The sequence below is a fragment of the Anabas testudineus genome, chromosome 17 (assembly GCF_900324465.2).
Source record: "Anabas testudineus chromosome 17, fAnaTes1.2, whole genome shotgun sequence".
Lineage (NCBI taxonomy): Eukaryota > Metazoa > Chordata > Actinopteri > Anabantiformes > Anabantidae > Anabas > Anabas testudineus.
Window position 1 is genome coordinate 19,565,911 of NC_046626.1, and position 26,248 is coordinate 19,592,158.

Here is a 26,248-nt window from a genome sequence, read left to right on the forward strand (position 1 = left end):
GAACCCACCACTTCTTCTTCGTGGATGAGCGGCCTTTGAGGCGCATTACTGCCACCTGCTGTTCAATGCTCGGGAACAGCAGCAGCTCCTGTGGCGTTTTGCAGTAATGTCAATTGTAGAAGGTAAATAAACTCATTTAAGTATTGTACTTCAAAACTGTTTGTGGTAGAAGTTATTTACTAGTAGTGGTGGAAAATTAATACGTGCAATAATCAAGTACTGTACACTTTTAACCTCAGGCAGACTTAAAAGCTTTAAATAAGCGTCACACAGTTAAAAGCTCTTTCTTTACTGGATTTATGTGTTTTAAATCAGATTTTACTGATGTGCTCCACATTTTTGTCTAAGTGAATTGTGACATTCATAAGTAAAAGCAGTTTCTTCCATGGAGAAACTGAGTTTCTGTGGTTTAACCTCCTCTGGATCCCTTGTTGTAGCAGGATAGAGGCTCCCTCTTGTTGTCACCAGTGTTTGGTTTTCATTTAAATGCTTTTCTGAGATTTAAATGTACAGTAGGAGATGTGTTTTGTCAATTTGTTCAGAAGAGATAGGACTCAACAAAATCCAGTGACACCTTTAGTAAACTTCAATTAAAACTGAAACAGTTCTTGAACCCTTCTTTATTTAATAAAAAGATGAGGTGATTGTAAAAATCAACATATGATAAAAATCTCTGCTTGTTTTCCTGTGCAAAACATATTTTATGTTTAAACGACAGACTGTGTTCTTCTTCTCTCAACATGAACACTGTTCTATGTGGAGTTTCAGGAGTAAAACTCAATTATATTCAGCTTTGAATGAGAACCTAGAAAATAAAGAGATACTTCATTCTTGAAACAACAGTTTTATTCAGTATATAAGGCTTCAGTTTGTTTCCACATACAATAATAAATGTGACTAATAATCTCAAAAATGAACAAAAACATAACAAATGATGAGGCTGAGTGAATGTGGTCTGGACTCTGTGGAGGAGAGTCATGGTTTCAGAGACGCTGTAGAAGGACAGAACACCTGCTCTGTGATCCAGGTAAACTCCTATTCTGGAGGACGGAGGACCTGAGACTGGAGTTTGGATATTGTTGTACAGAAATAGGTAACTGCTGTTGCCACATATTAATGACCAAGATTTATCATTTAATCCAAATCTACATTCCATTCCGATCCCTGTTCTCCTGATATTCAACAGATCAATCCAGGAGTGTTTTTCTGTGAGGTGAATAAAAATGAATCAATGAAATAATCTCAAGTCTGACTAAATATGTGTAGTTGACAGAATCAGTTTTCAGTCTGATTTTAGCTTCAAGTGGTCGTCTAGATGGACAATTATGTCATGTTTTCACATTGAGAGTGTAACAAGAACTATGAAGCTTCTTCACATCGTGTTCTGACAACAGCACGTCACAGTGGTGAGTGATAAACAGAGGGTTTTATTCAGTGGCTGATAAATGCTCAAATATCAAACACTGAACACTGAAGAACACTGAGTAACACACACTATAATGATGTATTTCCAGTTTAGGGCAGTTCTTAGTTTACAGTCACACGTGCACAGTCTGATTTTCTGCAGCTGAGGTTTCTGATAATACAGTGGAGGTTAAAATACTGACATGGCCTTGGAAATGTGGAATATTCGAGATAATAGACACTTTTAGTTTTCAGTTTCCATCACCTTACCTACTTGTTTGGTGTTAAATGATGCTAAATACTGTAATTTATGGGAGGAGGGAACAAGGAAATTCTACAGTGTGGAACTTGCAGAAAGGAGGTTTGAGAGAGAGAGAACCACTTAATAAATGATGTTCAGCTAAATGGAATTTAAAGGATGAAGTCTAAAGTACTGATGTGTGTAGTATTTATTCATAGGATTTGTTGAGGTCGATTTATTATTATTATTTTACCTAGTTCCCATTCTGACAGATATTTTAACAAGGCATCATGAGCTTTTTATGTGTTGTATGTAAAAATCTTTTCAGCAGTGCAACTATACAGCAGCTGTTAAATAAATGGAATAGAGAAACAACTCCCTTTATGTAGTACAGTATGTGTAATTTGTCAGGACTATGATGTGACATGAAACAAAGCTTTTTCTCCCTTTGGGAGTTTACAGCTGTCATGAGAAATACTATTGCAGACAGTAATATGAGTAATTCAGTCTGTCCTGTACAGTTCAAACTCCTATTACACTACATCAAAACTAATCACATGGACTGATTTGTTATATGAACTACTTATGATGGAGTAAATTATATTCCTATACTCAGTGATTAACTTTCTTTGAAACTATGTTTTATATTTTTGAATTAAAACACGTTACACATTAAAATATTCATCCTACATAACATGTATTTCTATGATAAAACAAACTGATAAAACTTTAATCTTCACTACAAGAGTACAAGAGTTAATTTGAAGTCTTCAGTCTGTAGCCTAAGAAAGATTTACTTCATTCATAGAGTTGGTTTAATGAAGACTCTCAGTTATGGGAACAAAAGATAAACAGCATCTTTACTTCTTGTCATCACAGTATTTACTGTTTTATTAGACCTGTCAAATTTACTCCATTTCAATTTACACAAAGTTCAGAACAACATCCCTTTGATAAAGAACCATCAATTTCTAGGTTGGATTTCTAAGAAATCTGTTGTGATTTCTGTACATATGCAGTGGAAGAAAAACATCAGCAGACAAATCCATTCAAAGAAATATTCAACAAACGTTATGAGCAGAGAGAAGTTATTGTCATGTGGAGTAATGTCAGTTTGAGGAAAGAAAAGTTGTCATGAGCAGTGATATCCTTCATGACTAAACACAGGAAACAGCTCCAACTCAATGAATTCAACAAGAATCAAGAAATGATGAGATAATAAAGACGTTCTGACAATTCTTGTTTGATTTGACTGATTTCTGTGAAGTAATGTCACAAAAACATGAGGAAGAAATAAGATTAAACATTAAATACATTACTTCTGTCTATTTCAGTTTACATGAACTCTGCAGTGTCTTCATCATTATAAGGAAGCCAAAGTCCAGCATAGAGAGGCTGAGTGAATGTGGTCTGGACTCTGTGGAGGAGAGTCATGGTTTCAGAGACGCTGTAGAAGGACAGAACACCTGCTCTGTGATCCAGGTAAACTCCTATTCTGGAGGACGGAGGACCTGAGACTGGAGTTCTGATATTGTTGTAAATAAATCTGTAACTGCTGTTGTCACATCCTAAAGCCCAAGATTTATCATTGAATCCAAACCTACACTCCTTTCCCATCCCTGTTCTCCTGATATTCTTGTATGCGACTGCTACAACAACTCCTGTCCCGCTCCACTCCACCTCCCAGTAACAACGTCCAGTCAGACTCTCTCTACTCAGGACCTGATAACATTCAGTGAATCTGTCTGTGTGACTAGAATAAGACTGATGTTGACTCATTAATGTAACTTTTCTGTTTCCATCAGATAATAACAGATATTCGTTTGCTGTATTTGGATCCAGTGTGATTTCTTGTGAGTATTTTAAGAATCCAGCTCTGGTCTTTGGTTCTGGATTTGACAGTAAAACATCCACTTCAGTCACTGTCTGTGAGATATTTGTCCATGTCTCCCTCAGAATGTCCTGTAGTTTGTCTCTGAGCTCTGACACAGCTGCTGTCACATCCTCAAAGTATCTCAGAGGACGGATATTGATGCTGGATGAGTGTGTAGATTGACTGAGTGCTGACACTGAGGGGTAGTTGTGTAGAAACTGGTTGTGATCCTCTGTGTGTGAGAGCTGCTCCAGCTCAGCGTCTTTCCTCTTCAGCTCAGTGATCTCCTGCTCCAGCTTCTCCTGAAGCTCTTTGACTCGACTCACTTCAGTTTCCTGCTGGGATCTGATCTGCTGCTTCACATCAGACCTTCTTTTGTCAATGAGACCAATCAGCTGAGTGAAGATCTTCTCACTGTGCTCCACTGTTTGACCAGCAGAGTGATTGATAGCCTCCACCTCCTGTTGAAGCAGCTTCACCTCTTTCTCTCTGTCCTGGATTCTCTGCTGGAGTTTTTGTCGACTCCCCTCCAGCTCTCTCTGCCTCTCAGTCCTTTCTGCTGCAGCTGAGACTGTGTCGTGACCTTTATGTTGATCCACAGAGCAGAGATAACAGATACACTGCTGATCAGTACGACAGAACATCTTCATCACCTCATCGTGACGAGAGCAGATGTTCTCCTGGAGCTTCTTGGAGGGCTCCACCAGTTTGTGTTTCTTTAATGGAGCTGCATCATAATGAGGCTGAAGGTGTTTCTCACAGTAAGAGGCCGGACAGGTTAAACAGGACTTGAGAGCTTTCAGTTTTCTCCCAGTGCAGACATCACAGGCCACATCTTCAGGTCCAGCATAGCAGTGATCAGCAGGAGCAGCTTGGAGTCCAGTCTTCTTCAGCTCCTCCACTAAAACTGCTAACATGGTGTTTTTAACCAGCACAGGTTTCGGTGTGAAGGTCTGTCTACACTGAGGGCAGCTGTAGAGTTTCTTACCATCCTCTTCATCCCAGAAACTGTTAATACAGTTCATACAGTAACTGTGTCCACAGGGAATAGTCACAGGATCCTTCAGTAGATCCAGACAGATGGAACAAGAAATAGTTTCTCGGTCCAGCTGAACTCCTTTCTGCGCCATTTCACCTCTCAGTGTCAACAACTGTCTGAGTTTCACTTTGTTAGAAGTGAAACTAGTTTGAGCTCTGATCTCAACAACATGTGTTTGTGCAGTGAATGGAGTCTGTCAGCTCTTACACTTCACCACATGTTGGTTCCACCCATCCTCAAACTGTAGATCTGAAGAGGAGGGAACAAGGAAATAAATGGACAGAGTGGAGCTCACTGTGTTTGAGAGCAGGAAGTAAAGGGAGGGTCATCAGGCTTTGGTTCATTCCAGGAACAGGAGCGGTTTTAGAGAGAAACTGTGTGTTTAACCCTTTGTTGTGTTCTTACATGTTTCTGAGCATTTTATTAACTTTAATTTGTTTTAATTCATTAAAGTCTAATGACTCAGTAATACTAATGAAAATTTAACACATTAACTTGTAAACTATTCACCACACACACTGCAGAACAGTGAAAATAAGTTTATATAGTTTATAAGCAATTAATTAGGAACAAACTCTTTCTCATGGTTAAAGTTAAATTCAGAAAATCAAACCAACATTTAAAGATTCAGAAACAAACAATATTCATTTTGTAAAAAAATACATGTTAAAATTTGTCTGAAGTTAATAAGAGGCTTCAGAGGTATGATCACGACAAATCAGAAATCTGCAACTTTCCCCGTGTCAACATCATTTTAGTTTTTACTTCACTTCACTTCACAGTAAAAAGACAGGCTGTCTTACTACTTTGTATATTTTCAGATTAAACAGTTCTAAACTGGAAATTAAAAACAAAATCTACTTCTTTATTGGGCATGTATTCTAACTTGAACAAGGAACATTCAACAGTAAACAGGATACAGACAACACAGGTGATGTAGGGAAGACACAAAGACAAAGAAAACAACCATTACACAGTATTAAAATTACAAAATGATGTTGTACCACTATTCAATAAAGGGGCTACTGTATAAATTCATTCTTCTCATTCTGTAACAGAAATCACATCATATCAAGTGTGTCAACCGGAGACCACGGTTCAAACTCTGTGTTACCAACATTATCAAGCTGCAAAGTTTTGTCAGAAGTTTTACAACAGAGTCAAAAACATTTAACTTCTCGTGTTCTTTTAGGCACTGAACATTAAAATAAATGTACATCAGGTTCTTTATATAGCACCTTTTACACAACCATGAAAAGTCTAAAAAAATAAAATAATATAAAGTTGCAGCAAATGCAAAATAAATAAATGAATAAAAGAATAACAGGACCAGCTCCAGCTGACAGGAGGACATCAGGGCCCCGACACCTACAGCAGTTTCCTCTATTTCTGCTTAAACATGATTTAAAATGTGATCAGTCGATCAGTTTACAAGCAAGTGTGAGTGTAAGAGGTCCTGCTTTAGTAAACGTACTGAGGTGTGAACATGGGTGTAGTAGTGATAGTAGTGTAGTACCCTACCTCCAGTAGGGGTCCTTAGGCACGTACTCCTTGCGGTTAGCCTGCCTTGTACCTCACATCTCACTTTTAAGTCGCTTTGGATAAAAGCGTTTGCTAAATGACTCAATGTAAATGTAAAACGCCTCTCAGCCATGCTGCTATAGACGTAGACGGCTTTCAAGTCATATTTATGCTTTTTGTGTCAAAAGTGGATTAAAATGGGCCAAAATATTAATTTAAGACATCAACCATGTGTGTAGTGCTGTTCCTCACTTGTTCATTACCTGCCATGGCTGATTCCTCTCCCATACATTATGTTTTGAACATTCAAGTCATTCAAGTCTTAAGTTGTATGAATTCTTGAGTGCTTTTTCAAGTCTGGTGTCCGAAAGAAACTTTTCCCACAGATGCTGCAGGAGTACGGCTTCTCGCCTGTGTGGATCTTTAAATGTGCATTCAAAGACGACCTCTGAGTGAACCTCTTCCCACAGGTGTCGCAGGCGTACGGCTTCTCGCCCGTGTGAGTTCTCATGTGGACTTTCAGGACGCCGCTACAATAAAACGTTGTTCCACATATTTCACAGGAATGCGGCTTCTTGTCCGCGTGGATTCTCATGTGCCATTTCAACAGCGAGACCCGACAGAAACATTTCCCGCAGAGCTTGCAGACATACGGCTTCTCGTCTGTGTGGCTGCTCATGTGAAGTTTCAAGAGACTGCTGCGTCTGTACGCTCTGCCACACAGTTTACACGAATACGGCTTCTCACCTGTGTGTGTTCTTATGTGGATCAACAAGCCGCTACTACACCTGAAACCTTTCCCACAGGTGGTGCAAACATATGGCCTCTCACCTGTGTGGATTCTCATGTGGAGCAACAACCCATTGCTGTATCTAAAACCTTTCCCACATGTTTTACATGGATATGGTTTCTCACCCGTGTGGATCCTTACATGATTTTTCAGCGCTGATGTCTGACTGAATCTTTTCCCACAGGTGCTGCAGACATATGGCTTCTCACCTGTGTGTGTTCTCAGGTGTACACTCAGTTTGGACTTATACTTAAAAGTTTTCCCGCAAGTGTCGCACTTTAAAGACTTTTTATCCATGTGAATATCAGAGTCATTTGTCGACATAGGAGATTTGTACACTTTGCTGCTGTTGCTCGTTGATCCTGAGTCTACATGCTGGCTTCCTTTCTGCTCTTGGCTCTCAGCTACAGCGGAGCTGTGAGAGAGGGGCCAGAGTTCACTGTTTGGTTCTGGATCACTGTGGTAACTGTCCTTGAAACTAGGATTCAATGTCTCCTCACAAGTCTCCTGTTTAACTATAAGCTGCTCTTCCTCCTGACTGGTGCACACTTCCTCCTGTTCCTCTTTAATCTGTGGAAGCGCTGCATCCTCTTGCTCCAGAGTGGAGTTGCTCTCCTGATTAGAGAGCTGATGGTTAGAGAGAACCTCCTTCTCCGGTTGCTTACAGACATGTTTCTTTGGCAGCTCTGGAGGGACAGAAGAAGTAGAGTGCTTAGTTCATTTAGATTCAGTTAAAGAGATCTGATTTCACTTTTTCTATTGATCAGTGTAAACTAAAATTATGACCTGTGACCCTGCTCTAAAAAAGCCTCTTATAGCAGTTTACATGTCTTTTATTTTTATTCTGATTTCATTATATTAGATTTTAGGGATGTTACAAAATCCTCAGTTTACATTGTGGTCCTTCTAGCAGGATCCCAGGGACTGCAGCCGTCCAAAATGTTTAATCGAGCAGACAATGAGTCTGGTATGCATGGTGGGATTTGCAGTAAGTGATGCCAAATGCCCGGTCCCCAATCCACACCACCTGTCTCAGCTCATCAAATACGAGAGAAAGAGGACGAGGAAAGTACAACTGGTTTAGGTGGTTATCGGCAGAGCTAAAGACACTACTGTGGACTGATAAATGGGATCCTTACATGAAAATAGAAAGAAAAAGTGCCAGAGGCTTCAAGAGAAAGAAGAGAAACTTGCTGCACTAATGCAGGAAGTTATAAAATAAGGAGCTCTGTGGGATCATTATGTGCCTATATGTGGCTGTTTTTCAACTATTCAAGTATATTTATTTGTCTATTTATAGTTGTGACAAGTCTCTTATTGGTCATTTTTGTCTCTGTGTGGTCATATTGTGCCTCCTAATTGAGCTATGTGCCTTTCAAACTATAAGTATTAACACTCCCTTATCTTGTCTCTAGGCCTGTGCCAAGCAGGCCTGTTCAGTCTCCATTCATGGAGACGGGGAGAGGGCAAAGTGATTTTAGGCTCAAGTAGAACCAGCTACAGCACCTGTATGGGTGCTTTGACCTTTCCCCAGGCAGCCTCTTGAGAAAGTTGAGGCAAACTTTTATAGTGATATACCTCCTCTTCCTCCTTTTCAATTCCTCCAGCGATCTTGACTATGACATGGAATGTGCAGATAAGTTTTCCAGAGCTACATCTTCAACAAACAGCATGACATGTCTAGATTAACTTGAGGGAAACATCTGAAAATCAAATTTTTCATCATAGAGTCGATGTTAAATAAAAAACAAACAAACAAATTTAATATCCAAAATTGCTACAGTAAATTTTCTTTTCCCCCTGAACAAAATACACATCACAGTGCAAACTGTTACTGCTACTGTTAAAATGTGCAATTAAACCGAGTTTAATCTTTGACCATTGTTGTGTTTTTCTTTAAGGATTTAGAGTCACTGTGTAGTTTAATGCTTGCTAATTGTTCTATTTATGAGTTTTGTTTTTTATTTCTGTTCTTTATTCTGCAGAATAACCAACTGTATTATGTCCAGTAGTTAAAGTTGTTGTTAAATAAATTAATTGCATAATGATTATGGGGAATAAAACTCCTCGGAGTAAAAGTGTTATTATTATTATTATTATTATTATTATTATTTTTAACATCATTACAGTCATTATTATTATTATTATTATTATTATTTTTAACATCATTACAGTCATTATTATTATTATTATTATTATTTTTAACATAATTACAGTCATTATTATTATTATTATTATTATTTTTAACATCATTACAGTCATTATTATTATTATTATTATTATTTTTAACATCATTACAGTCGTACGTACCGAACCTGTGCAGCTTTATTTCGGGTTTTAAAACGACATCCAGCAGTTTGCGTTGACGATCTATCTCTGCTTCATACTCAATAATAACACTTTCCCAGACTCTGAATATTTCTTCGGCAGCAGTAGTTAGTCGCTCACTGACAAACTCTCTCAGATACTGACGTGAAGACATTGTTAATCTGTAAAAAAAACGAAATGTTTTCATCTGTGTTTGACCACAGCTAACGTTAGCAGCTAAGAAAACACTTCCGGTTAATTTCTTCTTCTGCTGCTGCATCATCTTCTTCTACGATTTACTGCCGCTCTATAACACGCAGCGCTCTATCGCCACCTAGTGTCAATTTCTTGCACTCACTCCCGAAACTTCTACAATAGGATGAAGATGATTAATTAATTTCTGGTATTAAATTAAATAATTGTTTTAATATTCACCTGTTTAAACCACTTTGATCAAACTTCTTCAAACACACAGCACAGTTTTCATTTGGCTGTTTTCTAATGAGTTTAGTTTGGTGCCTTCCTTCTACTAATCAGTCTCTTCTTCTTCTTCTTTCTCTTCTCTTTTATTTTTTCCAGTGATTCTCCCACTGTACTGCTTCCTGTTGAATCTGACATATATCTGATCAAACAAGAGACGGTTTCCTGGTCCAGCCGACTCTTTCTGTGCAATTTAGTAAAATGACGGGACAGGAACAAAAAAATATAAACAGGAAGAGGAACTACCTGAGCGAGACACCATGTATTCATTCCTTTTTTTAACTGAATGTGCAGACTGACTTTGTACTGTTGATGACCAGGAGATCTACTAACAATGTGTAACAGCAAAGTGTCTCCAAAATAAAATCCTTGTTGTTTACAAAGTGTTCTATGAAACATTTCCTGCTCCTGATTATGATATTACAGTAAAACCACCATCCTTCTGTGCTTTGTATGAAGTCTATTCATATATCGAGTGTCCCTAATTGTCCAATATGCTTACATGTTATAATATAACATACTACATGTTAACAGACACACTAAGGAAAAATGAACTACAGTGTGTTACAACAGTTTATTGACATTCTTGACTTATACACATAAAATTACATTTTGTTAATGCGATTTGGTTCTGACCCTTAAACATCTTTTTTGAAACAGGTTCAAAGGCATCGTGTAGCTGTATGAAAGCCAACCAGATACTGATACAACAGCAGCTGGATTAAGAATTTTTTACCATTTTATCTAAATTTTAGCAGTTTAATAAATATTACTAAAGATCTTTATTTAGTTAAGCTTGAACCTGTCTCAATTGTTATTCAGAGGTTGGAACATTTCTGTGTCTTATACAGTTATTACAGGTGAACTTACAATTACCAGCAGCCACCACAAAGTCCTCTTAGGCACTGAAAAACAATTATATATATTACAATATTATGCTAATACAAGGCATTACATGATAAATTCATTATACACTAATGTGAGTCTTGATTGTAAAAATGATGTTTTCTAATGTACATGTTAAAGCCAAATGAGCCATTCTACTTCATTCTGTCAATCCACAATTGATGCTTGACACAAGCTTTTCTATACAGGTGCGTTGTCAAATAATACTCAAGGTGCACATGGAAACGCGTTGTGTAGTAATACTTTGCTTTTAGTGCATTTTACTTACTGATAATTTTCTAACTTTTTTACATTCTGTGATGTGAGAAGTAGGGTCAGGTCCCAATTCTACTCAGTCCAGTCAGATTGAGAAGAACAACTTTTTAAATAGAGACAACGAGGTCCATATTTCCATGCTAAAAAATGACTAGTTACAATTTTAATAATGATACTGAGGCTGGAAGTATTTTTCATATAAGACTTGTGCATTGGTTTTGTGTAGGAATGAAGCTAAAGTTATTCATTTGTCTCTGTTGTGACACAGTCTTCTTGTGCATTTGATTCTATTGTTTTTAATGGGAATCTGGTTCATTCATCTTACCCAGTACATTACTAAAAAACCTTTTCCAGTCATGCTCAATAATAAGATTAATGTTATTAACAAGACACTGACACTTTAAAGATCAACAAATCCAACTTATTTTACCAACTTGGAACCAGATCCAAAGTGGAACTGCGTACTGAGAACCATCCCTACATTGGACATAATCAAATCATCCTGACAGTCCACAGTGAATCATGGGGAATTCAGGAGTCGGATAGGTTTTGAATAACAATAATTATAAAATATATAACGTTTTAATGTATATTTCTCTGAAAATGAAATAAGGTTTACATTTATAGTGATTTGAGACATGATGCAATTTATAACAAATTACAAATAATTAACAATGTGTTTAAACAAACAAAAACATAGATGTAGCATATGAACTGAAAATGAATTTAAAAAAGCAATAAAAGCATCCGTCTTGACTTTTACTCTTTAGTCTAAAAGTCAACTAACAGTAGTAGTAACAGCTAGTTTTGATTGGATTGAAGATTCAGCAGTTTTTCACTTTTTCAACCCCCGTTAAGCAAGTATATGCTATAAATAGGTATCAAAAGTTTTTAACACACTAGAATTTAGGAAGTAAGTAAGTGCATATAGGGATTAGAAACATGATTTCCTGAAATAATTTCATTAAGTTTACATTCACCAAGTGTAGACACAGTTAATTAATACACTATGTTGTACTGTTATTAATCACTGTAGTGTTTTCTTAAGCATGTGTTTAAATTTTTAAAAAACACTTAAATGCCCTTACAATTAACTTAGTGTGTTAATAACTTTTATTTAAAGATCGCCTATAAATGCTCGATTAACCTTCCTAATGAAATAATCATAATCTTACACTAACCAAGAACCAATAATGCAAAGATCAGACTACACAATATTTCTGACTTTTCTAAAGGTCAAATTAGAAAAAATCTAATTATCATTAATTGCTGCCTAATCTGACTGAGACACAGTGTAAATAACTACGGGTTGTGTTGTTGTTATGTCTGTTCTGGGTGAACAGTAACGAAAGATCTGTTCCCCATTAACACACTTCTTTTTACATTAAGTGCTTTTATGCAGTGAAAAAATAAGAAATCTTATTAAAAACTACTTTAAAAACATTCTCTGTTTAGAATCTTGCTTCTGTTTTTAAAGTCTCTTCATTGGACCAATACAAGACTCTAGATCTGGCCAGTAGATGAGTGAATGTGCTGCAGCTGCAGGGGACATCACACAGAACGAAATACAAGTTAAACATGAATAGATCAATAAATAATTATACAATGACACATTCAGACTGGGCAAGCAGAACCACCCTCCCCCTGTCCCACGACAGACACGCACTCCCCCAAAACCACAAGTATTTTCACACATAACTTGCACAAAGTGGATGCTGTCACTATTACAGTATTTAAATCATTTTACATTATAATTAGCTTGTGCTCAACATCAAGGGGCAGAATATAGTGTCATCTTTAAGTCCGGATGTTGTTTGTTTAACTTTACACATTACACTGGATAAACGAGCGGGAGTGGCACCCGACACTGATTGACGTTGCCATGGCTGATATTGTGTAGTCTGATCTAGGCTGAAGCGATTCAACTGTTTAAATTTGAAATGTCCATGTTAGCTCTGAAGTGATAGATGGAAACAGTCCTCTGTGGCCTCCTCCTCCATGCCAACTGTCCTTCTCATCAATCAGGGGCGTCTTAGGAGTTTGGAGAAGAATCCAGATGAGGCGGGCTTGTCACTCTTTTCCTGAGCCTCCTCTTTTGCCTGGGTCTTCTCCTCTCCCAGCCCCAGCTCCCCCTCCAGATGCTCCAGCTCCGACTGGTCCAGCAGCTCAAAGTCCTCCACCTCACTATCCGATTCCTCGGCCAGCTCCAGTAGCCTGCTTGATTCTGGGAGTGTTGACCTCTCCGCCCCCTCGCTCAGCGCCATGAAGCCGACAGCTGCTTCTATTCTCTCCTGCATGGCGGCTGTGACCACGGCGGTGATGACGTCTCCCGCCATCTGGTTAACCAGTGTAAGGGCTTTGTCAGGAGCAGGTATGTTCTTGGATTTGATCTGCTGCTGGGGCTGAGACGGAGGCAAAGGAAGGCCGAGGCTGAGGTCGTCGTCGTCGTCACCATTGGTCGTTGTGCCATTGTCAAGTGAAGGGAAGTCTGGGAGGCCACCAGTGAATGCTTCTTCTCTGTCGAGGTCTGTGAGGTAAAAAGGATGTAAAATAAAAACTGAAAGAACTTTAATACTAAAATCTGTATTTAATATTCAATTTAAACCACTTGACAGTAAGTCTGGACAGAGCATTGGAGTAATTATAGATATTTTCAAGTCAACAGACACAGTAAACAGTTAAGGTTGAATTTTTATGGATCCAGTTGCTATTTGTTTTGTCTGATTGTAATTCTTGAAGATATTTTGCTTCCTATCCAAAAGTTTTCTCTATGTCTTACAGGTATTTAACCTCCTGAGAGTCAGGAAGTTAACACGTTGAGGGTTGTTGAGTTCACATGTGTTTGTTTGTCCCACTGACCATCGTGTGTTATTATGGCAACATGTGTTAAAGTGTGAACGAATTGGGGGGGGGATGTCAGGACAGTGTTGTAAGTAGCTGATAAGAGGTGTCACAGACCACCTCCTCTGTTAAGTGATGGTCAATCCAGTTTGACGTAGATGACCACCTTCACTACCCTTTCACACCCTTTCTGGTGGTATTCTCTCACCAGAACGTGCACATTCAGACTTCAGAGGAGTTTCCCTTTTCTTTGAATATGGACTGCGGAGTCTTGCCTAGAGGAGCTGGGTTTTCTGTCTTGTGTCATGTGTTGTAAATGTTTTTTACTCCACCTTTGAATGGTGAGTATCGTAAAGATAAACCCTTATCACTGTATGTTCCGTGGAAGCATTCAACATAAAACTAGCTCTGTTTTATATATTGTGTAAAACCACGTGTCCACCTTTTGGAAGCTGTGGGGGCGACAGACGTACCGTCTGAATTCTCAGTCTGGGGTGTGTGTCCTTCTGACAGGTTGAAAGTACCGTTGTCTGTCCACGTCACATCAGACACCTCTGTGTCCGATACAGACATCTCCTTACACACTGTCGAGTCGAGCTGCACGAGGAGAAACACAACAAGACATCATTTGTAGATCAAACCGACTTGTTTTTGTTAGATCTGACTAAAGGCCACATCACTGGCCTCAGTCTAGAGCCCTGCTGGTCTGATGATGAATCCCTTCTGCAATTCATCCTCTGTATCGTTTCCAAGATCCAATCTTGCTCTAATCTGTGACCAGGTGTACTCAAGCATTCCTGGCCTTCAGTTTGGCCTCGATGCTGTGTACTGTTTATCATGTGTACTGAATTTCAATTAGTTTCAACTAGATCCTGTCAGTCATAATTAGATTAAGCTCAAATTAAATGATCAACCAACCTTGGGAAACATGGAGGAGAGGTCCGACTCGATGCCCTCTTTCTCAGCCTGGGCCTGGATGAGTCTCTTCTCTGAAAGAAGGAAAACATGAGACTGATTTAGTTTTTCAGTCCAGTGTTTAATGTAGTAAATCAAACACTGTGTGGAGCAAATATACAACGTTTACCATGGTTCTCTTTGATTTTCTGAAGGAACTCCCCAACGCCAAAGTCCAGCTTCTGCAGAACTGGCTTCAGCCACAAACCAACTTCATGAGATGAAATCAGAGGCCACAAGAAAAAGCTCAATACTGCAGAAATGTCAAGAGAAAAAACATGAACACACAGAAACATACTGTATTTGCTCATCATCTTAGGTTCCAGTACTTTTAATCTCCATATGCATCGTTTAAATCTTAATTTAACTGATTTGATATATCTCATCATTGTTATTTGAGGAAGACACAATTGATAAGTCATTTAAATTTCCTGCTGGACTCACCTAAAATATATGAGATTACAATCCCTGGAATGTAGCGTCCTAAGACAGCGAAGAAGGTGCACAAACTGCACACGAGCAGGCAAAACTAGAGGACGAAAAAAGGCAAAGGTGGATAATAGAATGAAGTTTAACATAAGAGCTTGTTCAAGACTTCAAAGACCTTTATACAAATTAAACAAGTGTGATAGATGTTTGCTTTAGCTTCATGTTTAATGCAGCTCTAAAGCAAATTAAGCCTTTTCCTGAAATGTTGAGCTAATTCATTCAAATCCAGCAGAAGATCATGCACATCGGGGTCATGTATGTCTGTTTTATGTATACTTCCAGCTGATTTAACTTTTACAAAGCCAGTCGTCTCCAGCTGTCTCGGTCTTACCTTGCCTGGGTTCTGTTGTTTGAAGGCCGATGTCTCCTGGAGGAAGACTTTGAGGGAGTCGCTGAGCTGAGGTCTTGTTCCCGAGCGGCTGTCATGGCCCGAGTCAATAATCTCCCAGCTGCAGGGAATCAAGCCCAAAGTATTAGTCACTTACAAATCAATTACCTTTCACCTAGTACGGAGGAAATTCATAAATTAATTGACATGTACATGTCTCATTTAAATCATAATTAAGCAAAAGGACCAAACATCATTAATTCCACCATCTCAAATGTTCTGCGTTTCTCTGTTTTGTGTAATTGAACACTGATATCTTTTAGTGTTGACATCACCTTGGGCACTGGGAACTTAAGATGACCATAATAAATCCAATAATTTAATAATGAATGAACAGATGAAGAATGAAAATAATTAGCTGTTGAAGTGACACTTGTGCTGCTTTACTGATGACACTTATAGTTCAAGGACTCTGAGATCATCTCAGCTAAATCTACTGACATGTTTTCATTTGAGATTTTATAATCACACTTTTAAAGTAGCCTGACTTGTTTCGTATGCTCAAATAGCCACCCTGTGATTACTGATAGAAGAGGAAGCAACTCTGCAGTCTCAACATCTGACTTGAATCAGAGAAAGAAACACTGAATTCTACTTGGCCGACGAAAAGCGTACAATGCAAAAGTCATCATCTAAATAAAAAGCCCAAACTAAAAGTGGCCAGATGACTTAACAGACAGGTGGCAGATGAGAATAGGGATGTGAAAGTGCTTTCCATCCCGTGGTACTGCAGGGAATTCTGAGCCACCTGGTGAGGCACGAAACTTTCCCCTCCAACTTTGGGGGTTACCATCCGAGCACAGCGAGCACACCCCTCATGCTCACTTCACATAAAATAGCTATAAAAAGGTTTGCATGTGCTCAGGGTGAGAAGCAGCCAACGACGTGCTTCCTCTCTTTGCCTCTCTGTTCCAGTTAGTTTTACAAGCTGTAACACGGGAGGACTTGTCTTTGTTTACCATTCAGCTGTAGTGTAGTGTGGCAGCATTAAGCCACTGTCTACCTACATGTATAATTCCTGCCCCTACTCCTTTCTGAACATTTTCAGCAACACCTTTTAACATTTTTTGTGTCCACACTGGTGGGAAAACACGGTCACACCAGGTTTGCTAAGAGCTGCTGATTCACAGTCTGCAAGACCTGGTAGCTGTACTTCATCCAAGACCACTTGCATCTCTTTCCAGGCAGAGCTCTGTCTTTCACAGAACAGGGAAACACTTATCTTGTCCATCACTTACTGCTATTATTGCCTCACAGTATCTCATGTCACATGGTCAGCCCATCATGATTCCCTAGAAACCGGCCTCTTACAGGGGCATGTGTCTGGAAGTGGAGAGGGGAGCAGCAGGTTGACCTTTCGTCCCAAAGGTTACGTGAGACACGGTTGGGTGTTTGGGTCAAGTGGGAGGGATTGTGTGAGTGTGTGTAGCTTCTCGCAGCCTGATGTTATATGATACATGATGAGGAAGACGTTTGTGTAACGTTATGGGGAGAGTGGACTGAAGCTGATCCATTTCTTTACATTGTGATCATGTCCAAACAGTTCACTGTGAATATGACAGGTGTGACATTGAAATCTGATGCTTTTATATTCTATTACTTCCATTAGTTACTATTCCAGTTACTGGTTTGTTAGTCAAAATGATTTAACAACGAATTTTCCTGCTTGTTAGTAAGAAAAGAGTGAATATGAAATAAATCAGTTGGGCACATGGGGATGAAATCTGAACAGGGTATTGCTCAACAGGATTTCCATTATTAGCAGCTGCCAACAAATGCTAATTTGCACCACTTTGGATGCCAAAACATTTCCTCAAGAGCTGCCAGCAACGGGAATAAATGTGGAATGAGTCTGAAACACTACATTAATTCAGATCTCTCCATGGAAACATACATCATATAATAATCCCACACTTACAGGGGGTGTCTAATAAAGCAAATCAAATACTTTAACGTTATTTTTCATTTTTCTTTTAAGTGATTTGGACTATTACTTACATTAATACATGCAGAGATACTGAAACTATAGCTGGCTTGGTCAAAAGCAATCATCACATTCAATTCACAGACTCCAATCACACATTTTCCAATTAACACAGGAACCTCGCCGCTGTGTGGACTGGCAGGAACCTGCTTTGTTGTTGTGGTAACCAGATCTGAATAGTGATTTTGCACCAGCTGTTTCCAGATCCACCACTTTCACAGGATGTGGACTGTAGTTTCCATTCTCTGTTGGACTTTGGACATTATCATGTCATTAAATGTGGTTAAACCGGTTGAGGCAGTTATCTATTGGCTATTATGGTGTGGTGCCAGACCAGTGGTTCTGTCACTTGGTGATCTGTTTGCTTGTTGTTGACACCCATGAGTCATTTTCTATAAAACTTCATTACCAACCATATCAGCTACAATCAACAGCAGAAATACCATCTACTGTTCCACCTCCAGACTCCATCCATTCAGAGGAGGACATGCAGGACTGCAGGTGGAGAAGAGGAAGACTGCCTCATCATGAGCAGCTGCTTTTTACCCTCTCAGTTATCTCTGAAACAACACAGGCAGCCTCATGTCTGAGCCTCTAACAAGCCTGGTGACTACAATTTATAAATAGAGTAAGACAAACAATGCGGGGAATGGCTGCAAAAACAACCCTGGTTGTTCACTTGTGATTGAGGTGGTGTAAAGATGTTTACCCACCTGTCTGTGTGTATGAGCCACTGAATCCCTGACTGTGAGGCACTAATACCTGTTTATGCCACATACACAGTGGACTGACCGAGTCATGGCTGATCAAGTTTACTGTTAATGCCTTCGCAAAGGGCCGGTCTGCATATGTGTGTGTGTGTGTGTGTGTGTGTGTGTGTGTGTGCACAAGACACGAGGCCAAAAGCCGTAAAGTAATATAAGAAGCCGGTGTCAAGCAGGCACGGGGTGTGATGACGCAATGATGCGTCCTGCTTTCCAAGTAGATCTGATCTTTGCTGTTCATACTGTTGATCTACAGTATTTAGAGTGAAACTGAGAACTCAACCTGCCAAAAACTTGACCCAGCTTCCCTCATTGTGAGTAAAATATCAGTTCAAATGGTCCAAACACTAATTCTACAGCGTGAACAACAAATACAACACAGTCCAGCATGTGGCAGCTTCATAATCAGTATAAATAAAGTTCAGTTCACCCAAATTAAAACATGTCAGTTCCCTCTTCTGTTTCAGTTATTTCTGTTGCTAAAGGTAAAAAAAACTATTTAAAAAAACAGAAGAAGCCGTTTTACTTTTCAGCAGCAGCACACACAACTCCAGTCGTACCTCAATCCTGCCCCGCGATCTTCAGGTGACATCTCGAGACCTTCAGAAGACGTTTCAAGACTTTTAAAGTCAGACAAACACCAGAGAATCAAGACAGAGCCGGAGGCAGCTCGATCTAGTCGTTGAAGATTTCTCAGGTTTTCCACGCCACACAGAGCGAGAGCAGCTTGTGATACTGGTTGAAATACTCCCAGTTGGAGTATTTCAAGTGGCTTCATCTAAAAATAACCTGGTCACACTACATTCCTGCAAGTGGCCATCAGGAGGACAGAGGGATGGGGTAAAGGGGGCTTGACCCAGTAACACCCCCCACCACCACCATCAGGTATTTGTCAGGTATTAATGACACATTATTGTTTGTCCATTGATGATGGTGTTTCCTAAACATTGTTCCTTTATTTAAAGGAGATGATTTAATGTTTCCAACTATTTTCTGTTCAACACCAATAGCAGTGGCTTCATATTTACATATATACTGTACATCCATGAATCATTCAAAGTTCAGGCGTAAACAGTGATTGAAATATTCATATCAGAGAAAACCAGGACCTTTGTGTGAAGTTAGTGTTAATATTTCTTGCTTTAAAGTCATATAGCACCATTTAGAAAATGCTAAACACAGACAAGAGATTTAAAAAATAACCAAAAAGAGAAATACAAGTAAGAAGACTCAATAAAATAACTAAAACAAATGGAAAATAACAAAAAAATGGACTCATAAGGGACAGAAACTGACCAAAAAGAGACGACAAAACTACAAACGGGACCTTTACCTGTCTGAGCTCAGGGGCCAGTTTGTTCATAATATGTCCATGTTTATAACACAGCACTTGTGATGTGTTGTTCCAGATCAATGTGTGATGTCACGATGGAAAGTCGTACATACTTAGATGTTGACATTGTGACTCTTGCTTAAATGCGACTTCATCACATCATCACATCATTTAAATGTGACGAAACACTCGTGGCTGCTTTGTTGTGTTGTTTTCCTCAGGTTGAGCTCAAATCCAATCAGAGGCGTCGCTCTGAAGCACACCGCCTCTGTTTGAAGTGATCTGATTGGCTCCACAGCTTCTTGCCACACCTCTGAATCAGTTCCAGCATTGGATAAGCAGCACACACACACACACACACACACACACACACACACACACACACACAGTAATCCTGCACACACTGTGCTCAGGTTTCACAACTCTTAAGACACTTTCTGTTTGTTATGGGAACAAACATCACTACCGACTCACTGTCACATGACGTGTGTCTATGTTTACTAGCGTGACACATCAGATATCCACCGTTAAAGATGGAGATCATCCTCTGAATCTGTATCTGTGGATAATGATGCAGCAGTTTTTGTTTATTTAAATATACTTATGCCAAGTTCAACTTATGTTATCTTTGTCCAATAGATATTCACCATTAACATGTTTTAATGTTAGTACAGTTTACAGTCAGTGCTTTTATTCTGATTAAAATAGATGCATTAATCCCACAGGGAAAGTTGTTTCCGTCTTGTTACAGCTGCTCTGTTGAAGAGGAAGAAAGTACTGAACTATCTGATGTGTCTAAACTCAAAGACACAGTACAGCAAATTCTTGTACTTACACGATTCAACACACTGTTTTATATTTTTAATTCATCTTCAGGTTTGAAACAGATTTGTTCTGGGTCTTATTTAAAAGTGACATAAATCATCCTTCAAACATATTACTCTCTCTACCTTTAAACATATCTTGTATATTCTGTGGTAGTAAATTTTCATGTTTAAGCCATTCTAAAGGTCTATCACCAGGAATCTGTACCTGCAGATGTTTCGAGGGTTCTCAATAAGAACATCTGTTGATGTTCTTACAGCCCTTTCCCTGTATGTCCATAATTTATAGGCAATGTTAAAGCTGCAATTTTCAACTTAGAAATCAATCACTGTGCTCCACCATAGTCTTCCACTGTCTGTTATTCTCCACCACACTCTGCACAGCCAGGGTTTTGGATGGTTTTGAATAGAACAGTACGTTGTCTGATCCCAAACAGAGAAACACAGTCAGTCTCACAGAAAAGAGCCAAGTTAAAGATACTGTACATGAACTATGTTTCAGACTGCATTCAGGGACATTGCTGGTTTAAACATCCCAGCTGTCGGCTCACATTTTGGGTCAGCAGCTAATCCTCTACAAGTCTTTGCCTGAGCCTGATGTGCAGTTACACTCATCTGACAGACAACGGCAGGTGATAACAACACAATCCCACCCTACTGGCCAAATGTCACAGAGACAGAGAGAAAGAAAAGATATTTATAAGTACTCAGTGTCATGTAAATTAGGCTAAAACAACACTGTAATTAATCAAACTGTTTCCTCAACAACAAGCTGATAAACAGAGAGTCACAGCGTCCTCCTAACATATCATGATGCAAATCAAAGAAAGTCAAAAAAAGTCCTACTTCAGATATTCACTCACTATCCCAGATGGTATTTTACCAGCACAGGACAATTACAGGATACGATCAGTAACAGACGTGACATGATCTGTCAGCAGGACAAATTCAAATGAGAAAAACATGAGGTGAAGACACTGCACGAGGTCAATCGGACTGTCTAAACACAGTCAGTGGTGGAAATGAAGTACATTTACTAAAGCACTGTACTAAAATATAATTTAGAGGTTCAGTTAACAGTTTCAATGCAGATTAATATACAATATATAATTTACTAATAAACTATGATGATGTGTTTGTTCTGATTTCTACCCTGTGGTAATGCAGTAAAGTAAAATAGAGTGAAACCATATTTAACTGTTAAATCTTTTTTTCTTGATGTAGATCTGTGGTTACTCTGCACAGAACATGAACTGGTAATAACTCATTTAACAAACTTTTAATGGTAGATGCTTTGACAAAATGGAAACAATACATAAAATCTGACCCTGGACTCAATGGACAATCTGTTAAATAACTCAAATGTGTTGCATCCTGCCTGGCGCCCACAAATCCCTGTCGCCTTCATTGAATTCCACTTCAGGACCAATACTGGCACTGACTATTGGACACCTCTTAAACACACACACACACACACACACACACACACACACTTTTGAAATGAGGGCAAGAGTTTGAATCAGCTGACAAATGTGACCCCACCACCTCCACCGCTCAGCCGCCTGCAGTGATCTGTGGACTGGAGGCTCGATCAAATGGGTCAGTTCCCACTGAGTTAGTTACTGTGAGTGAGCAGATCTTGTGTATTTGATGATATAATAACAATTAGACCTGAATCAATCTTTTTGTTATGCTACTAAATTTTAGTCTGCTGGTGGAACTCTGTTGATAAACCGAGCTCCTCTCCTCTCTCCATTCAAATGCCACCATTTCATGTCATTAACTTTGTGTCTTCTCTCTCCTGTAGTTGTGTTTCCTCCTCTCTGTCTCCCTCTCTCTGTACTTTTCTGCAGGTATCCTCGGCCTGGAGCTGTACATCTCCAGAATCCAGTTGACCTGCCTGTTGTTGTCTTTTTTTTGTTGTTGCCTCCTGACTTCTGTTGTGATTTGGTGTTATACAAGTAAAATTGAATTGGTGTCTATCTACTGCAGTTTCTCTGCACTAGACAGACACCCAAAGTGTCTGACATGTCTATAATTGAAAATAAGTAAATACAAATTGCTGCTACAGCATCCAGAAATTAAATCAGAGATGACTAGATCATAAATATAAGTATGACAAGCATTTATACTATGTATGTACTACAAAAATCACAAAACATGCACCAGTCTAATAAAATGTGTCTTTCTGCACTAATGTAAACACTTGTGCATCATACAGTGATTATGTGATTTGTTTGTCTTGGAGCCGTCACACGATTCAGTCTCAGAGAGGATTGGATTAGACAGTCATGTGTGACAAATCAGCTCTACGGGGCTGCAGCTTCTCAATAGTTCACTCTCAGATGTATCTTCAGTCTGATTAGAACAGTGAATAAGAAAGTTATGATTCAGATTTGTACAGTGACTGAACTCAGCCAAAGATCATTTGTGAAGGAAGACGCTCCACTCCAAAAAAACTCCACCAAAGTGAGACATCTTCTCAGATACATCAATCATTATCTGTCAGTTAATCTTTCATTTAATCAGTGTCAAACACTGATACCCAACATTCAAATGTGCTCAGAACTTCTCTTCTTACTGATTTTAAATTAACTAAACTGTCACGTATAGCAACTGCTGTATGACATTAAAGTTTATCCTTTTCACTCACCCAGTAAGCAGATTCCTGCTTTTGGATGAGTTCAGCCTCTCAGAAATGTTTAAAACAATAAATCTGTAATTGCTGCACAAACAAACACACACGAACAAACAAATCAGGTGTTCTTTATCATCCTACCTTGCAGACATGCTTTGCCATAGGTGGGAGCCTGCAAAAAACAAGGAATCTATTATCACCATGACTGAGAAGGTCACATCATTGTTAATAGCAGGGTAAGTGTAGAACGGTTCATGTAAAATTAATCCAATTTAAATTATCAGCTGCAATATGTGCACGCAGCATTGTGTTTCAGTTTTTCTGGATCAAATTCAAACTGTAACTACTGAAAACATCTTGCAACTAAATGGAACCAGACTTGAAGAGCTGTTTTCTGGCTCGGCTGGATTACAATCACCTGGTTTAAAGAGTACAAGGGTCAGAGCTGCACAGCTCCTTCTGGAGAACTGCTGAGTCAGACATAAAAACAAGCTACGAGCTACAGTCATTTTTTCACATAATAGAAAAGTGGAGTTTTATTATACACCACTAACATTAAGAATGAATGAATGGTAGTTCTACAGTGAGGAGTGGTCCGGCTGATGAGTAATCATCTCCTGTTAGTGTGACAGACATTGTCTCATCCCCGGCTCCTGCTCTTATTTCCTTACTCATCGAGTTAAATAAACAGCTTGGATAAAAACCTGTTACTCAGTTATTTTACTTTTTATAATCAAATGAATTAATCTGTTAGTCTATATGTGAAAAAACAACACAAATTAACTTCTAATTTCCTATAATGATGCTAAAGTATTCTTAGTTATATAACAAATATTTAATATTTCATGACCAGTCTCCATAGTTCTACAGAACCCTGTGTGATATAATATCTCCTGGTATCCTAATTCCTAAAGGAATTACTTTGGTTATACCCCAAATCATGCTGTAACTGTGACTACTCATTTACTCTATGAAGTGTCCTAAATGCTACAGAACCAATATCGTATTGTTTTATTAAGTGTATGTATTAAGTATGAAAACAACCTCTGAACTTCTACAAACAATAACAGATTACCAAAACTGATTCATTTCCTGTCCATCAATTATTCAACTAATCGTCGCACTAATTTTATATTTCTGTTTATGACCAAAATAAATCATCAATATTAAACTGCACCAGGATTACAAAAGGTCTTTGGGTGTTACCTGTGTATCTGGACCGAGCGAGGTCTCTCACAGTCACCGTGAGGACCAGCAGGGCCAGCAGCACGGCCAACACACTGTAGACTCTGAAGGAGCTGAAGGCCACGAACCTGGAGACAAGCACATCACTCATGTCATCTTCTTTATCTCGTCTTGACACGCGATACAGTGAGTATCATGTGTGTTTGTATTGTTCAGCAGACGTGTCTTTGCTGGACCATAAAGGGCGTGTTTACATCTTTTCATGCGTGTCTTCAAACAATAGTCAGGTTAACAGTGCACGTGAGCACTGAAACTGGTTTCACTTGCTGTGAGCAGTCCTCTCTTCTTGTGCATAAACATATTATAACAATTACAATTAGTGGACATCTGCCAGAGCTGCACTATTTTTAGGACTCAATAATTTCCTTTGAAATTACTTTTGTCATTTGATACCAGAGATTTTTTTGATTGAACTGTTCAAGAACATTTTCGCATTAGACACACATTAAAATACATTTTTGGACAGAACGACAGATTATTTCTATTGTAAAGGCTTTAAGAAGAAATCTGTTCCGTACAGTAAGAACTGAAGGAATAATTACAGAAAATCAAACCTCTTTTTAAAGATTTTTAGGGTTTAAAATTGCATTGGATGATTTTTTCTTAATTCCTTCGGCAGCTTAGTTTCAACACATTTTGTAATAATATAACAATAACAAACAGTCATTACATCTACAGACTCTGAAGTCATGTAGTTTATTCAAGGAATTGATGTTTTTGGCCTAGGATGTTAACATTTATAGTCTTCTATATGCTCCTGCTTTAAGCCTTGTTTACTGTTGAAGCCTGCAAACTTTAAATTAAATATCCTATTAAACAGGAATTAAGTATTTCTAAATCTTTTACACATTGTACAACTGTGGGTATATTATAAAGATGTGTTATACAGATTTTATTCTAACAGTATTATTCTAACAGTATAACCTTAAAATCATCAGTTGATAACAGCTCATCACAGTCCTAATTATTTTTATTCTAACAGGATCTCTCTGTTGTCACCATGGGAGCCATATCCCTGCGTCATGATGCCTACCAGAACACCGTGTTGACTGCAGCAAACAGGGCTGAAGTCCTGCACGGTCTCTGCTTCCACTTCACCAGGCCGGTGAGACAACACCCTGCGCGTCCGGGCGGCGTCTCCTCCCCGCGCTGTGCCCGGCTCAGCGGCCCCGGCAGCCCGGCACCTGCCTCCCCGCCGCCCGCAGTCCCTGCTTCCCGGCTCCCCAGCATTGAAACACGACCGGGGTCCCTCAGCTGTGCCGCTCCGCTCCTCCAGCAGAGATCAGGGGTCAAGTTAAGATTAATGTGCAATGATGTTTCCGGTGCTGGGTTTTCAAAATAAAACTCAAGACTTTGACCTTTTACTGACGCGTTTGCTGAGTTGACAGAAGATAAGACAATGTCCTTTAGGTTATGTCGGGGGTTATTTAACCTTATTTATTCCATTATATCTGAACAAATTAAACTTTAAATGTGGTTCTAGTTTGGTCTTTTGTCTTTTTACTCAACTTCAAATCTGTTTTTGTTCAATAATTAATTGTAATTGTAATAATAATTGAATTTCACTAAATTTGATCTGGACTGTATTCATGCCTCATGTTTTCAGTGTGATAGACCAACCCTCCCCACTTCCTGTCTCCTTCTGTCTGACTTGATCAGATCAGGTCTTCAGCTCCTTCTTGTTTTGTTGTGGTTCAAGTCCATGACGTCAGGTCTGGGTGAGTGTTTGGGTGCATGTTTTTAGTGACGTCATTATGAGGACACTGTGGCTTCTTCTGGGTTAATAAGTGATTTTTGTTATGATATGATTACCTGCATTAATGAAGATTTCTGATGCACAAAGGTGGTTCCTTTGAGTCTTTGCCCCCCTAGAAAATAATGTGTACTGCAGCTTTAAATGGAGCTCCCACTAATGAGGCATTTCTTAATGGACCTTTCCTAAATCACTAATGTGCCATTTGCCAAACAAACA

General features: G+C 39.0%; 3 protein-coding genes across 5 annotated transcripts; all 3 read right to left on the minus strand.

Moving 5' to 3' along the window:
* Positions 1–2,890: 2,890 nt before the first annotated feature.
* LOC113172046 (tripartite motif-containing protein 16-like) lies at positions 2,891–6,366 on the minus strand. Of its 2 annotated transcripts, XM_033326451.1 has the most exons (2): positions 6,331–6,366; positions 2,891–4,627 (listed from the first exon to the last, which is right to left on the minus strand). In XM_033326451.1, the coding sequence occupies exons 1-2, from the start codon at positions 6,364–6,366 to the stop codon at positions 2,981–2,983; spliced, it is 1,683 nt and encodes a 560-aa protein (XP_033182342.1). In that variant the 3' UTR covers positions 2,891–2,980. The 2 variants fall into 2 exon arrangements, with proteins under 2 accessions (XP_033182342.1, XP_026230636.1); XM_026374851.2 differs by lacking the exon at positions 6,331–6,366 and having other exon boundaries at positions 2,891–4,985.
* On the minus strand, positions 5,134–9,430 carry LOC113172062 (zinc finger protein 501-like). The gene is made up of 2 exons (XM_026374872.1): positions 9,179–9,430; positions 5,134–7,554 (listed from the first exon to the last, which is right to left on the minus strand). Exons 1-2 carry the CDS (start codon positions 9,381–9,383, stop codon positions 6,401–6,403), a joined length of 1,359 nt encoding a protein of 452 aa, XP_026230657.1. The 5' UTR covers positions 9,384–9,430; the 3' UTR covers positions 5,134–6,400.
* Positions 9,431–10,210: 780 nt separating this feature from the next.
* Positions 10,211–25,578, minus strand: retreg1 (reticulophagy regulator 1). 2 transcript variants are annotated; one of them, XM_026374869.2, is made up of 9 exons: positions 25,310–25,578; positions 24,238–24,344; positions 23,173–23,203; positions 15,432–15,549; positions 15,056–15,140; positions 14,742–14,864; positions 14,576–14,646; positions 14,131–14,254; positions 10,211–13,343 (listed from the first exon to the last, which is right to left on the minus strand). In XM_026374869.2, the coding sequence occupies exons 1-9, from the start codon at positions 25,504–25,506 to the stop codon at positions 12,838–12,840; spliced, it is 1,362 nt and encodes a 453-aa protein (XP_026230654.1). In that variant the 5' UTR covers positions 25,507–25,578; the 3' UTR covers positions 10,211–12,837. The 2 variants fall into 2 exon arrangements, with proteins under 2 accessions (XP_026230654.1, XP_026230656.1); XM_026374871.1 differs by lacking the exons at positions 23,173–23,203; positions 24,238–24,344; positions 25,310–25,578 and adding an exon at positions 18,797–22,179.
* Positions 25,579–26,248: the final 670 nt, after the last annotated feature.

What these genes read in the sequence shown, in the direction of transcription:
- LOC113172046 (XM_033326451.1), bottom strand. Translation starts at nt 6,366, where the DNA reads ATGGGAGAGGAATCAGCCATGGCAGGTAATGAACAA. An exon ending in CCATGGCAGGTAATGAACAA is followed by an intron (nt 4,628 to 6,330) that starts GTGAGGAACAGC and finishes AAAGGAGTTCAG; the next exon opens with CTGGACCGAGAAACTATTTC.
- LOC113172062 (XM_026374872.1), bottom strand. Translation starts at nt 9,383, where the DNA reads ATGAAAACATTTCGTTTTTTTTACAGATTAACAATGTCTTCACGTCAG. An exon ending in AATAAAGCTGCACAGGTTCG is followed by an intron (nt 7,555 to 9,178) that starts GTACGTACGACT and finishes CTGTCCCTCCAG; the next exon opens with AGCTGCCAAAGAAACATGTC.
- retreg1 (XM_026374869.2), bottom strand. Translation starts at nt 25,506, where the DNA reads ATGCTGGGGAGCCGGGAAGCAGGGACTGCGGGCGGCGGGGAGGCAGGT. An exon ending in CGCTCGGTCCAGATACACAG is followed by an intron (nt 23,204 to 24,237) that starts GTAACACCCAAA and finishes TGTTTTTTGCAG; the next exon opens with GCTCCCACCTATGGCAAAGC. An exon ending in TCTCCTCCATGTTTCCCAAG is followed by an intron (nt 14,255 to 14,575) that starts GTTGGTTGATCA and finishes CTCCTCGTGCAG; the next exon opens with CTCGACTCGACAGTGTGTAA.